Source organism: Narcine bancroftii, chromosome 14 (genome assembly GCF_036971445.1).
Source record: "Narcine bancroftii isolate sNarBan1 chromosome 14, sNarBan1.hap1, whole genome shotgun sequence".
NCBI lineage: Eukaryota > Metazoa > Chordata > Chondrichthyes > Torpediniformes > Narcinidae > Narcine > Narcine bancroftii.
In genome coordinates, this window is record NC_091482.1 from 39818575 (window position 1) to 39833126 (window position 14552).

The following is a 14552-nucleotide window of genomic DNA, read 5'->3' on the forward strand; positions in this document are numbered from 1 at the left end:
CAGCTTATTCGAATCAAATTTGTGTCCAAATCGTGGTTGGACATTAGGAAGAAACTAGAAAAGGAGGAGGACTGGAATGAAAAACCCTTGAGCAACCTGTTAAAAAAGGCACAAAGGGTATATGTGCAGAGGGAAGAGGAAGAGGGCAGCGAAGATTATGGTACAGACTATCCGGCAGGTAAATGCCGGGTCTAGAGAGGAAAGGAGACAAAACCCCCCTTTAAGCAACCCAAGAAATCCAAGAGAGTGAAGACCCAGGAGACCTGCTAAGTGCTATTACTGTAACGAGGAAGGACACTTCAAGAGGGAATGCCCCCGATATAGGAGGGAAGTGCGGACCCTCGAACTCATGGAAGAAGATTAGGGGGGTCAGGGGTTCCGGGTGTTGGGGACCATGTATAAGAGGGAACCCCTGGTAAAACTGAAAATTGGTCCCTAGGAAGAAGAGGTGGTGTTTATGGTGGACACGGGAGCGGAACGAAGTAGTGTAATAACTGTGCCAACTGGGACCAAGCCTGTAAAAAGCAATTTGAAAATTTCTGGGATAGAAGGGGCTCCCAGGACTGTATCGATAATTCCCCAAGTGACAGTAAGGCTGGAAGGGAGAGAAGGGGTACAGGACCTCTTGTTGTTACCGTCGGCCGGATTTAACCTCTTAGGAAGAGATATACAGGCTCTCCTAGGTCTGGGTGCTCTCCCCATGGACGGAGAAGTGCGGGTCCATCTCTGTGTTCTGAAGGAGGAAGACGAACGGCAGATTGACGAGAGAGTCTGGTATAAGAAGGGAAATCGAGGAGGTCTGGACATCCCACCTTTACATGTCACATTAATACCAGGTCATCAGCCAGTAAGGAAATGTCAGTATCCTATTTCTTTGGAAGGGAGGAAGGGGCTACAGCCGGTAATCGAGACCCTGATACGGGACGGACTATTGGAGGAATGTATGTCACCCTATAACACCCCGATACTCCCAGTGAAGAAACCGGATGGATCCTATGGAGGCCCCAGCGAGATTTGAACTCGCGACCCCTGGTTTAGAAGAGGGAAGTAGAGATATGTTCGCGTTTGAATGGGAGAATCCATGGACAGGTAGATGGAGGCAGCTTCGGTGGACCGTATTGCCCCAAGGGTTCACTGAATCTCTGAACCTGTTTGGACAAATGCTAGAACAGATCTTGGCGGACTATCCACGGTCCAATGACTCCCAATTGATGCAGTATGTGGATGATCTGCTGTTATCAGGGCCCAAGGAACAAGAAATGAGGGGAGATACAATTAGACTCTTGAACTATCTAGGGAAAAAGGGTCTGCGAGTGTCCAGGAACAAGTTACAGTTCGTTGAGAGGACTGTGGTGTACCTGGGACACCAGATAAGTAAAGGACAGAAATGGATTACCCCTGAAAGGATTGCGGGAATCACCAGAATGCCGTTACCCTGTAATAAGAAGGAAATAAGACAATTCCTGGGGCTCTTAGGTTACTGCAGGTTATGGATAGAGGACTACTCGGCGTTGGTGAAGTTTATGTATGAAAAGCTGACAAATGAGGATGAACATCCATTGAAATGGACCTAGGAGGAGAAGGGATGGTTTGAGGACCTGAAGCATCGCCTGACGCGGGCCCCGGTACTCACTCTGCCCTCTTTGAAGCAACCTTTCCAGCTATTCGTCACCCATAATCAAGGAACAGCTGTGGGGGTTCTGACGCAGGAAAAAGGCGGCCAGCGACACCCAGTGGCCTTCCTGTCCAAAATGATGGACCCAGTGTCTTGTGGATGGCCGACGTGTATCCAGGGAGTAGCGGCTGCTGCTCTGTTGGTGGAGGAGGCACGCAAACTCACTTTTGGAGGAAGGATGATTGTGTGCACCCCCCACTCTGTGAGTGTTCTATTAGCACAAACCGCCCATCGATGGCTGACTGATTCCCGCATATTAAAGTACGAGACCATTTTAATACTCGGAAAAGACCTACAGTTTACTAAGAATAATAGTTGCAACCCAGCTCAGTTTTTATACGGCGGTGAAACAGGGGAAGAAGTGGAGCACGACTGTGTCGAGTTGACAGATCTCCAGACCAAGACCCGAGAGGACCTTCGCGATACCCCCCTGGGAGAGGGATATGAATTCTACATTGATGGCTCCGCCAGATGTGTTGACGGAATGAGGAGAAGCGGGTATGCCATAATAGAAGGAGATGCTTGGGAAGTGGTAGAATCTGCGAGGCTGCCCGGAAGCTGGTCGGCACAGTCCTGCGAACTATATGCCTTGCAGAGGGCCCTCAGAGTACTGGCAGAGAAAACTGGGACAATTTACATTGATTCCAAATACGCATGCGGGGTAGTGCATAACTTTGGTAAGATCTGGAAGGAGTGCGGTCTGATTACATCAAGAGGGAAGGAATTGGCACACGAACAGATGATTACTCTGACCCTGGAAGCCCTGACATTACCCCGGGAAATAGCAGTGGTCTACATACCAGGCCATCAGAGAGGAGATACCCCGACCGCGATTGGGAACAGACGGGCTGATGAAGAGACCAAAAGGGCAGCCATGCAACGGGAAGTCCGCTTGCTGACCTTAATCCCAGTGAGACCAGGTATAGAAAAGGCTCCCATTTTCACTGCTAAGGAAGAAACGGACATGGCTCAGCTGGGCGCATGCCGACTGCCGGATGGAACATGGAAGACCCCAGATGGAAGAATGGTTCTAAATAAGGAAATAACTCGCAATATTTTAAAACACCTGCATAATCAGAGCCACTGGGGCACCCAGGCCTTGTGCGACACAGTGCTTCGAGACTATGTGTGTAAGGGGATCTACACTTTGGCCCAACAGGAAGTGCAGAACTGCCACATCTGCACAAGAATTAATAAGAAGGTAATGAGGACGGGCACCGTGGGAGGTCAACCGTTGGCAATACGCCCCTTCCAAAGAATCCAGATCGACTTCACGGAGTTACCTCAGGTCCAAAGGTGGAAGTATCTGTTGGTGATGGTAGATCACTTTACCCGATGGGTGGAAGCCTTCCCAGCAGTGAATGCCTCCACGGTAGCTCGCCTCCTCCTAGAGCATGTGATCCACAGATATGGCATAATGAATTCTATAGACTCGGACAGGGGTCCACACTTTTGCTCCAAAGTTCACCAATTGATTTGTGATGCCCTGCAAGTCTCTTGGAAACTGCATACCCCTTGGCATCCGCAAAGCTCAGGGAGGGTTGAGCGTATGAATGGAACCCTAAAGACGCAGTTGACAAAATTAATGGTGGAGACTAAAATGCCTTGGATAAAGTGTCTGCCCCTGGCCTTATTGAGAATTCATACTGCCCCACGCAGGGATGTGGGGGTGTCCCCTTATGAGATGATGTTTGGGCTTCCCTTCTGGAGTAAAGTTGAGGGGTGTCCCACCTTGGGGGAAGGGGATATTTTTGTTAGGAACTATTTACAGGCACTGTCACGCTCTCTTACAGATTTATGGAAGAGGGGACTATTGACACAAACACCGCCCTTAGACTTCTCTCTACACAAGGTGGAACCGGGAGACTGGATCCTCATCAAGACCTGGAAAACCGGAGGAGTCACGTGATGGAGTAGTGGCCAGACGGAGAACTCCAGCCCTCTCCAGAAAAGTCGGGAAAAACAAGAGAAAATACAAAGGCTCAGAAATAAAAGTTAAAGAAAAGTGAGTATAAAGGTGGAAAGAAGATGGAGACAAAAGAAGAAAAATCAAAATCAACGGTAAGAAGAGAGGAAGAGCAGACAACGGAGGAAAAAGGTGAAGGCATTACCTGTCCGAAGAGGCCCGCTGTGGAGAGAGGAGCCCGCTACCTCAGGTCGGTAGAAAAAGAACTACAACAATGGCTCACAGAGCCGAGTAAAAGTGCGCAACCACGCATGAAAAAAAAAACACTGATGGGAGGGGGGACCAGCTGGGGAGTCGATCTCCACAGCCGGCAACGACAGCTGCAGAACACCTGCAGCAAGAAGAGACCACAGAAGACAATAGAAACAAGAAAGAAGAGAAGGAAAGGGCAACAAAGAAACAACAGATGGCCAACCCAGAGGAAGAAGAAGAGGAAGAATACAGTGAAATAGATGAAGGGAAAGGCAAGGTAAAGGATATACTTGCTCTTGTTAGAGGATACATGGAGTCATTTAAAGAATGGCAAACACAGGAATTCAATGATTTAAGAAGAAGAATAAACAACACAGAAGAGAAAGTGAATAAAATAGATATGACCTTAACAGAAATGGGGAAAAAAATGGACAAGATGGAAGAACGGGCAGTAGCAGCAGAAATGGAGGTAGAAGACTTAAAAAAGAAATTGGAGGAATCTAATAAAAAAACTAAAGAGACACAAGAACTACTAGCTCAAAAAATAGATATAATGGAAAATTATAACAGAAGAAATAACATAAAGATAGTGGGCCTTAAGGAAGATGAAGAAGGCAAGAATATGAGGGAGTTTATAAAAGAGTGGATCCCTAAGACCCTAGGATGTCCAGAACTACAGCAAGAAATGGAAATAGAAAGGGCACATAGAGCATTGGCCTCTAAACCACAACCACAACAAAAACCAAGACCTATTGTAGTAAAATTCCTAAGATATACTACAAGAGAAAAGGTACTGGAGAAGACAATGGAAAAAGTAAGAGAGGGCAACAAACCACTGGAGTATAAAGGGCAAAAAATCTTCATTTATCCAGATATAAGTTTTGTACTCCTAAAGAAGAGAAAAGAGTTCAATACAGCAAAGGCGATTTTATGGAAGAAAGGGTATAAATTTATACTGAAGCATCCTGCGGTATTGAAAATATTTATTCCAGGACAACAAAACAGACTGTTCTCGGATCCAGAAGAAGCACGAAAATTTGCAGAACAATTACAAAAATAGACTGAGGGATGAAGACGGGTAATGAGAGTAAAAATGATCACGATTGATATGTATGTGGGTAAAGACAAAAATAGACTGAGGGATGAAGACGGGTAATGAGGGTAAAATTGACCACGATTGATATGTATGCGGGTAAAGAGGTATAAGAGTGAATAGAGACAATGTGCATACGTGAAAGTATCTGTAATTAGAGGAAAATATAGATAGTATAGACAAGAATTAATAAGGGAAGGTAATGGAATAGAGAGAATAAGGAGGGAATTAAAAGAGTGACCTTTGTGACATATGAAAAGTGAAATCTTTTCTGGGGGGGGCTGGGTGGGGGAAAAGAGCGGTCACTGCAAAATCAGTTGACGCTTGCGAGTGGATTCGCAAATCCAAATGGAGAGGGGAGATGTGGTTGTCCGACAAGGGATAAAGGACAACTCAGGAGGGGAAGGGGAGATTGGGGATAAAGAAGATAGAAATAGGAGAATAAGGAAAATGTTGGATGTTGTAGGAATGTTGTCTTGTAAAGAGTTGAAAATAAGAAAACAGAAATGGAAAAGGAGGAAAGGTAATGATGGAAAAACGGAAAGAGAAGATAAACAAAATATAAAATGGCTACGCTGAACTATATGACTTTAAATATTAATGGAATACATAACCAAATTAAAAGGAAGAAACTACTAAATTTACTGAAAAAGGAAAAAATAGATATAGCATTTGTCCAAGAAACACACTTAACTGAATTGGAGCACAAGAAATTAAAGAGAGATTGGGTAGGACATGTAACAGCAGCATCGTATAATTCAAAAGCAAGAGGAGTGGCTATATTAATTAGCAAAAATGTGCCATTTAAAATAGAAGAGGAAATAATAGATCCAGCAGGGAGATATGTTATGATAAAATGTCAGATATATTCGGAGCTTTGGAATCTACTTAATATATATTCACCTAACGAAGAAGATCAAAAGTTTATGCAAGATATCTTTTTGAAGGTAGCTAATACGCAAGGGAACATACTAATAGGAGGGGATTTCAATCTGAATTTGGATCCAAATATGGATAAAACGGGGAAAAAAATTAACAGGAAGAACAAAGTAACCAAATTTATAATTAAATCAGTGCAAGAAATGAAACTTGTGGACATATGGAGGAAACAAAACCCAAAAGAAAAGGAATACTCATACTACTCGACTAGACATAAAACATACTCAAGAATAGACCTATTTTTGTTATCAGCTAGTATGCAGGATAGAGTAAGAAAAACAGAATATAAAGCGAGAATGCTATCGGACCATTCACCCTTAATACTGACAGTAAAGCTAGAGGACATCCCTCCAAGAATGTATAGATGGAGATTAAACCCCATGCTACTTAAAAGACAGGATTTTAGAGAATTTATTGAAAAACAAATAAAAATGTATTTTGAAGTAAATACGGAATCAGTGGAAGATAAGTTTATACTATGGGACGCAATGAAAGCATTCATTAGAGGGCAAATAATAAGTTATGCAACCAAGATGAAGAAGGACTATAATCAGGAAACAGAGCAGTTGGAAAGGGAAATAGTAAACATAGAAAAAAAATTAGCAATAAAGGAAGATACAACCAAAAGAAGAGAATTGGCGGATAAAAAAATAAAATATGAAACATTACAAACATATAAGGTGGAGAAAAATATAATGAAGACAAAACAGAAATATTATGAACTAGGTGAAAAAACACACAAAATCTTAGCATGGCAGCTTAAGACAGAGCAAACTAAGAAAATGGTATTGGCAACAAGGAAAAAAGACAAACAAATTACATATAATCCAAAAGAAATTAAGGAAAACTTCAGAGAATTCTATGAACAATTATACCGAACTGAAAATGATGGGAAAGAAGGGAAAATAGATGAATTTTTGACTAAAATTGAACTACCAAAACTACAAATAGAGGAACAAAATAAATTAACAGAACCATTTGGAACAGTAGAAATACAAGAGATAATAAAAAAATTACCAAATAATAAGACACCAGGAGAGGATGGACTCCCAATAGAATTCTACAAAACATTTAAAGACCTATTAATACCGCCCCTCCTGGATGTAATCAACCAGATTGATGAGACACAAAACTTACCAGATTCATGTAAAACAGCAATAATTACAGTGATACTAAAACAAGGGAAAGATCCACTCTCACCAGCGTCATATAGACCAATATCTTTGCTAAACACAGATTATAAGATAATAGCTAAACTATTAGCAAACAGATTAGCAGAACAGGTACCGAAAATGGTAAATTTAGACCAAACTGGATTTATCAAAAAAAGACGCACAACAGACAATATTTGTAAATTTATTAACTTAATTCATGCAGTAGAAGGAAATAAAGCACCTGCAGTAGCAGTTGCTTTAGACGCAGAGAAGGCCTTCGACAGAGTAGAATGGAATTATTTGTTCAAAGTATTGCAAAAATTCAGTTTACCGGAGAAGTATATTAATTGGATTAAAGCATTATATAAGGGACCATTAGTGAAAGTGACAGTAAATGGACATGTATCAAAGCAATTTAACTTAAGCAGGTCAACGCGGCAGGGATGCCCACTATCACCATTATTGTTTGCGCTAGCTATAGAACCACTAGCAAATCGATAAGAATAGATAATAATATAAAAGGAATAAAAATAAAAGACAGGGAATATAAAATCAGTCTATTTGCGGATGATGTGATAGTGTACTTAACAGAACCAGAACTATCAATAAAAGAACTATATAAGAAATTTAAGGAATATGGAGAAGTGTCGGGATACAAGATAAACGTAAATAAAAGTGAAGCAATGCCTATGAATAACGCGGATTTCTCAAAATTTAAGAAGGAATCCCCATTCAGATGGCAAATGCAGGCAATAAGATACCTAGGTGTACAAATAAACAAAAATCTAGGCCAATTATATAAACTCAATTACAATCCACTCATGAAAAAATTACAGGACGATTTAGAGCATTGGAAAGAGCTACCACTAACACTGATAGGAAGGATAAACTGTATTAAAATGAACATTTTTCCAAGGATACTATACTTATTTCAGGCATTGCCAATACAACTGACAGAAAAATTCTTCAAAGAGTTAAAGAAAAAAATAAGGAAATTTTTATGGAGAGGGGGGAAACCGAGGATAGCACTAGATAAATTAACAGAATGGTATAAACAAGGAGGCTTACAATTGCCAAACTTCAAAAATTATTATAGAGCCGCACAATTAAGGTACCTATCAGATTTTTATCAAACAAGGGAAAAACCAGACTGGACGAGATTAGAATTAGATAAAATAGGGGAAAAGATACCTGAACACATATTATATAAATGGGACGAAAAATTGGTACAACATAGAACTTCTCCAGTATTACACCATCTCCTCAATATATGGAAGAAGATTCATGTAGAAAGAAATAAAACAAATTATCAATTACCAAAACTAATATTGACGCAAAATAAGCTACTCCCTTTTACAATAAACAACCTTTCCTTTAGAAAATGGGAAAAAAAAGGGATTAAAAGAATAAAAAATTGTTTTTCAGGAAGTAGATTCTTATCCTTTGAACAAATGAGAGATAAGTACAATATAACTGGAGATACAGCGCTGGCATATTACCAACTGAGATCCTACTTGAAAGATAAATTAGGAAGCAATTTGAGTTTACCAGAGGGAAGTAACCTTGAATATGTGATTACAGATACAATGTTAATCAAAAGATTTATAACAAATATGTATATTAAACTGCAAGAAAAGGAGAATGAGGAAACAAATGGTAAAACTAAACAAAAATGGGAACAAGATTTAAATATAAAGATAAAAAAGGAAACATGGGAGAAATTATGTTCTGGAACGATGAGAAATACAATAAATACGAGGCTGCGTATGATACAATATAATTGGTTACACAGACTATACATTACACCGCAAAAGTTAAATAAATGGGACCCAACAGTATCTGATAGATGTTTTCGATGTAAAAAAGAAAGGGGAACAACAATTCATGCAATCTGGACTTGTGAGAGAGTAGAAAAATTTTGGGATGATCTCAATCAGATATTAAATCAAATAACAGAAAACAATATACCAAAGAATCCAGAGATCTTTCTCCTAAGTAACATAAAAAATAAAGAATTTGGAATTGACTTGGAAGATGCACAAAAAAAGATTTGTTAAGATAGCCCTAGCCGTAGCAAAAAAATGTATTATGTCAACCTGGAAATTGGAAGATAATTTGAAAATACAACAATGGTATATAGAAATGAATAAATGTATTCCATTAGAAAAAAATAACATATAGTTTAAGAAATAATATTGAAATATTCGAACAAGTATGGGAGCCTTACATTAAATACAATAGCGAAAACCTACCGGGAACAAACATTACCTAAGTTGATGGAAGGAGAAGAAAAGAAAAGAATGGACTCAGTAGAATTTCTGGTGTATTTTTGTTGAATGACAACATTGTCTGACTGGCTTAATGCAACCTAGATTGTATACCTAAAATGGATGAGAGGGGGGGTGGGGGGGTGGCTTGGGAGGAGGGAGGGGGGGTAGAAAAAGTCACTGTATATGTGTGAAAAAGAAAAAGTGTATATCATGGCTAACGTGATTTATGGTGTGAAAAATAAATTTTTTTTTAGAAAAATAAATAAATAATAAAAAAAACCAACAGCAAAGTTTCAGGTTTGAGTTAAAGTTAAAAATAAGTTCTGTTTCAAGACATGCCAGGAGTTCAGTGTTTGGCCAGTATCCATTGATGAAGTAAAACTATCCAAAGCAGTCTCCAGTTAGTCATCACTGTGGTGTTTATTGGATACTGCAGATGCACAATGGTGTAATAATTTTTGTGTCATAATCCTTATAGTACAGAAGTAATTAATTGTGCTAAAAAGTAAATAATTGTGTGAAGCATCTTGAGACACTTTGAGAAGATATAAAAATATTTCTTCATATGTTCAAAAAAAAAGACCTGGAAAACCGAAAGACTCCAGCCACAGTGGGAAGGTCCATTCCAAGTTCTCTTGACTACAGAGGCTGCAGTGCGAACAAGAGAGAGGGGGTGGACGCACGCTTCCAGATTTAAGGGACCTGTAGAGGCGCCTCAGGACCCTGACACGGACTCAGATTGGACTTGTGTTCCTGGGGACAGTCCTCTTACTTTGCGACTTCGCAGGAGGACTTGATTGACAATGTTATTGTTATATGCTTTGGTTTTTCTTGGTTTGCCTCTGTCTTTGTCAGGTCTGAAGTGTAAGAGGTGCAGAGACACAGTAGTCCTTTTTCAGGACCGCACTTGGGAAAGACAGGAGGGTAGTTTCATTTCCCATACCTCAGTTTCTAAGAAATGCTGGGCAGACAACACCACCCAACATCCATATACCCCTTGTACGGAGCACGAGGGAAGTAGTGTGAGTTATTATATACAGATTCCTAATCGCACTCCTTTCCCTCTTAACGGTTGGCCTGATAGCAGAAGATGGTTCTCTTCCCTGGGTTAAGATCCCCATTCAGCAATAGTACACACATTTTAAAGAAAGAAAGGGGTGGATTGTTATAGATAGAGAATTTGGGTTAAAAAGGGTTTAAGTTAAAATGTGATGATTAGTCATAAAAGGGGGCTAACCACTGGAGTTTAGCTGGAAAATGTTACAAAAGACTTGCAACAGATTTAACGACAGAGAGACATGCAGGAGCCAAAGATTGATAAAGAGTGAAAAACAGAATTTGGTGTGAGCAGAGACTTGCAGCTGCTTTGCAAAACAAACAAGTGACTCTCTACAGCAACCATATTTCGACTATCACCCAAGAATTGTATACCCTTCGGCTAACAGTAATCAGGATGATTCTGCAAAAACTAACCAATTAAAGCAGTGTAGTGGAGATGCCGAAGGACAAGCAAATTGTATAAAAAACAATGCACTGTATGTATCAGGGCTCGACTTGGCAAGAAGCCGGTTGAGTCCAACTCTGCAGACTTGAGAATAAAGCTTGTCGTGTCACCGATCTTAAAGAGACTCATTTGTGAGAATTTGTGTTTCTGACTGTATTCGTCGATTACAGTTAGGAAATATACATATTTGTTGTTTGAAGGTAGCGGCCCTTTAAAATCCAAGCTAATCCTCTCAAAAGGTTGGGTTGCCTTGATGAGAGTGGCCTCTGGGATATTGATTACGGATTTTTCCTTGAGCTTTACTCCCACAGCCTTTCCTGTAAAAGGATAAAGGCACAAGCCAACGGAGGTTTGAATCCGTGGTTACCTAGCCCCATGTGCTCGGAACTGCTCGGTCGGACATAGAATTGTGCCACTCGTGAAGGACAGGTGTTGGGCTTGGTGTTCAGAGGTTGTCTGAGGCACACGCCAGAGAGAGCATTGTGTCGCTGTGGTCACTCGTCCCCACTCCCACCCTTCGGCTCTAACAAACTTCAGAGGCCAGAGATGGGAATCCGAAGATAATCCACCTTTTTCTCTTTAGCCGCAGGCGAGATTTGCCCTCTGCTGGGTGACTCCTCTGTTCCCTCTAAGGTTTATAGACTGTCCGTGCAAAGTTGTCATATTGTGCATTTTGGTGCTCAATGGATGTGCGCATTGAACCTTTTTTCAAGCCAGGTTTCGGGCGACCTATAGCTCATGGCTTATCAAGGTCTATGACATGTTTTAATAAAATACAAGTATGATTTCATTCTCCGAAGTAGCATCTTGAGGTGAGATGTGATTCTACCTTGTTTTACTTAACTGCCCTGGGTGGGCACTTGCATTTCTTTGGGTGCTGGTCGCAGAACTTGTGTGCTCACGTGCGAACACCTCACAGGGAATGGAGGCGACAACCACCCAGACCTTCATTCTCCAGCGCTGCGTCGAGAAGGGCCTGTGAGAAACGTTTATATGTCATTGTATTACAATGCTCGTGGGGTCTGTAATTCAGATTTTCAGAGAGGAACTGAAAAATGCCTCGCTCACTACAGTTCATATGTTTGTTTGAACCATTAAACAACGAGCCACAAGCAGAAAAATATGCAAATAGTTAGTATTCTCCCCTAATAATGATCCCATTTCGCAATCACCGCAGTTATTTTGTAAGCCATAATTATTAGTTCATCCCAGGGCTTCGAAGGTTGTCTCGCGCACAACAGATGAATTCTACCTGCTTCATTTGATACCTATTTTCGTGATGTTAAAGGCACTGCTCTATCGTTTCTATCAGCTTCTTGCAATGTGTGTATTGTATTTCTGGGAGCAGGTGAAATGTTCCATTGCACTTGCGGCCACCGGAAAGTGCCTATGTGTTCCACACCTTCGGCTATAACGTCACTGCTGTCATATCTGTCATTAACACAATCATTGTGTGTTGTCCGCATCAGCGCCTCCCATTTGTGTCAACGTCACAGTTTATTCCAAATCGGTAGAAATTCTTAGGTAAGAGCTGTGTATCAGAATGGGCAATTTGTCGAGTAGTACTACTGGGTTCAAAACGGGATTCTGGCATTGATGCACGCCACCGATCAAAATATTCTTGCTGTAGGAGTGTAGGGGGATCATAGATCCATTTAACGAGTGAATTCATTGACTCAGCGACCATCATCGAAGCGGTCACTGTTGCAGTGGGCGGAAAAGCAGGAGACAAATTCTCGAAAAACTTACTCGAGAGGAGATGGTGTTCAAAGAAGTCAGCGAGTAGGGTAATAGTCTCCTTATTGTCATTTGGTGTTGGTTGCCCTTAGAAGAGAATAGAAGGCAGGTAATGCAATGCCGCTATCCATTCCTCTCAGCAAAAGCTTTCACCCTTTGCATTCTCAGGATTGCAAGGACATATCTGGATAGGGCAGCAGCAAGAATGGTTGGTCTGTGTCCACACATATGCCACAGAAATGCAAGTTGAAGAGTGGCAGAGCGATTGCCAGAGGGGACACGGGAGTTACAGGAGGACAGGAGTATTTGTGACCAGAGACAAAAAGACAAAAGAAGATATAAGAACAGAAGGAGACTATTCAACCAATCAAGTCTTCCCCTCCTTGTAATAATGAGGTGATGAAATTACACACTCAACTGCAGTGCCCAGTCTTTTCCATAATTATTGAAGCCATGGCTTCCTGTTAAACAGTATCTAAATATAGCCAACGATTTAGCCCATGACCACCAGTGGATATAAATTTCAGATTCTCCCTTCTCTCGCTAAATTAATCCCACCACATCAGATTTAGTACATTATCTGCAACACTATTTTTAACCCATGTGCATGTCCTTGTCGTGCGAACATTGTATTCCGGTGGCAACTTCTTCATCCAATCTCTTGATCATGTTTAAATCCTTCTGCCGTCTCCCTGATTTGTCAGTACAACTTGACTCTCCACTTCCTTCATAACGTCTGAAAATTTAGGCATTAATCCATGTATTCATTAATCTAAATAATTCAAATGAAACACGAGAAAGCGGTTCCATAACCATGGGCTGTTGTGTTAAGTTGACCAAACAGCGGCACCTTGGGTTTTCAACGACCGATCTCGGCCGGGGGTTCAATCGACCCTGAGACAAATCAACGTTCAGAGTACCTTCTCCATTGAAATATTAACTGCGCGCACTCCCCTTTACTCGTGGCGTTCCTCATCCAGAAAAGATCAGTGAAAGGGATGAAAAAAAAACATTTAATTCCTCTGCCTTCTCCTTGTATTTTTATTTCTCCATCGACATTTGCTGGAGGTATTACAACGTTTCTCAATTCTTTACAGTCTTTGGTAAATTTAAGAAACTTTTCGCATTATATTTTGTATTGTTTCTACCTCATCTTTGCTCGTCTAATTAATTATTTCATATTCTCCCTTCTGTTAAAGGTTGCGCAATCCTCGATATGCCCACTGATCTCTCCGACAGAGTATGTCATCATCTCTTTTGTCTTCACGTTGGCTTTGACTTCACCTGTCGGATACCGCTTTTACATTTTTACGTCCGAATATTTGTTGTTTATGGTATGTCTTTAATTTCTTGACCTTCGCTGAAAGAGGACGAAAGAAGGGTTTATTAGAGCTGCTAATATCAGGAACCAGGTGGAGGTGAGTGCATTTTAAAACGGAGCTGAGGGCATGTTATGGGTGAAGGATCTCTTTTTGGTGTTTCGTGGTTTTTTTGTTAACGTTGACATTTCACAACCAAGACGGATTTCACATCCAGGTTAAAGTAATCAATACAAGTAACGATAAAATTATATAAATTAATCCAAGTTATCCAACATTTTATTGTTTTGATATTTTATTATGTTATTACCAAAAAAAGTAATATCGAAACCACTACCTCGAAACAAGCAGTTTGGCCAAACAAATCATGAAAAGCAAAATTCTTCTCAGTGATAAATTGCCGCATCGGTCACACATCTACCTTCCGAACAAATCAAAATGATCCTTCGAGATGTTAAAGGGTCCCACGCTGTTTAATATTTTAAATTCGAATCGGAAATTGAGCATCTAATCTTCTCTAAATTTAACATGAAATAACATCGCGTAGACTCTGAGCAGGTTAGACAGGATAATGTCCCTCCATCGAAGCATGACTGTTCACCTATATATAAGAGGAAAAATGATAATACAGAAAGGTCAAATGCCGGTAAATCTAAGTCGTTCTCAGAAATAACAGTAAACAAAGCTACTAAATCTTTGGTCA

General features: G+C 40.6%; 1 protein-coding gene across 1 annotated transcript; it reads left to right on the forward strand.

Annotated features, from left to right (window-relative positions):
• The first annotated feature begins 1156 nt into the window (after positions 1-1156).
• Positions 1157-11183, forward strand: LOC138749399 (uncharacterized). Its single transcript, XM_069910669.1, has 2 exons — positions 1157-3559; positions 9873-11183. The coding sequence occupies exons 1-2, from the start codon at positions 1752-1754 to the stop codon at positions 10084-10086; spliced, it is 2022 nt and encodes a 673-aa protein (XP_069766770.1). The 5' UTR covers positions 1157-1751; the 3' UTR covers positions 10087-11183.
• The last annotated feature ends 3369 nt before the right edge of the window (positions 11184-14552 follow it).

Bases quoted from the DNA above. Each gene is read 5' to 3' on its own strand.
- LOC138749399 (XM_069910669.1), top strand. From the start codon at position 1,752: ATGATGGACCCAGTGTCTTGTGGATGGCCGACGTGTATCCAGGGAGTA. The intron at 3,560-9,872 runs CTGGAAAACCGG...AAAAAAAAAGAC, and splicing joins GACTGGATCCTCATCAAGAC to CTGGAAAACCGAAAGACTCC.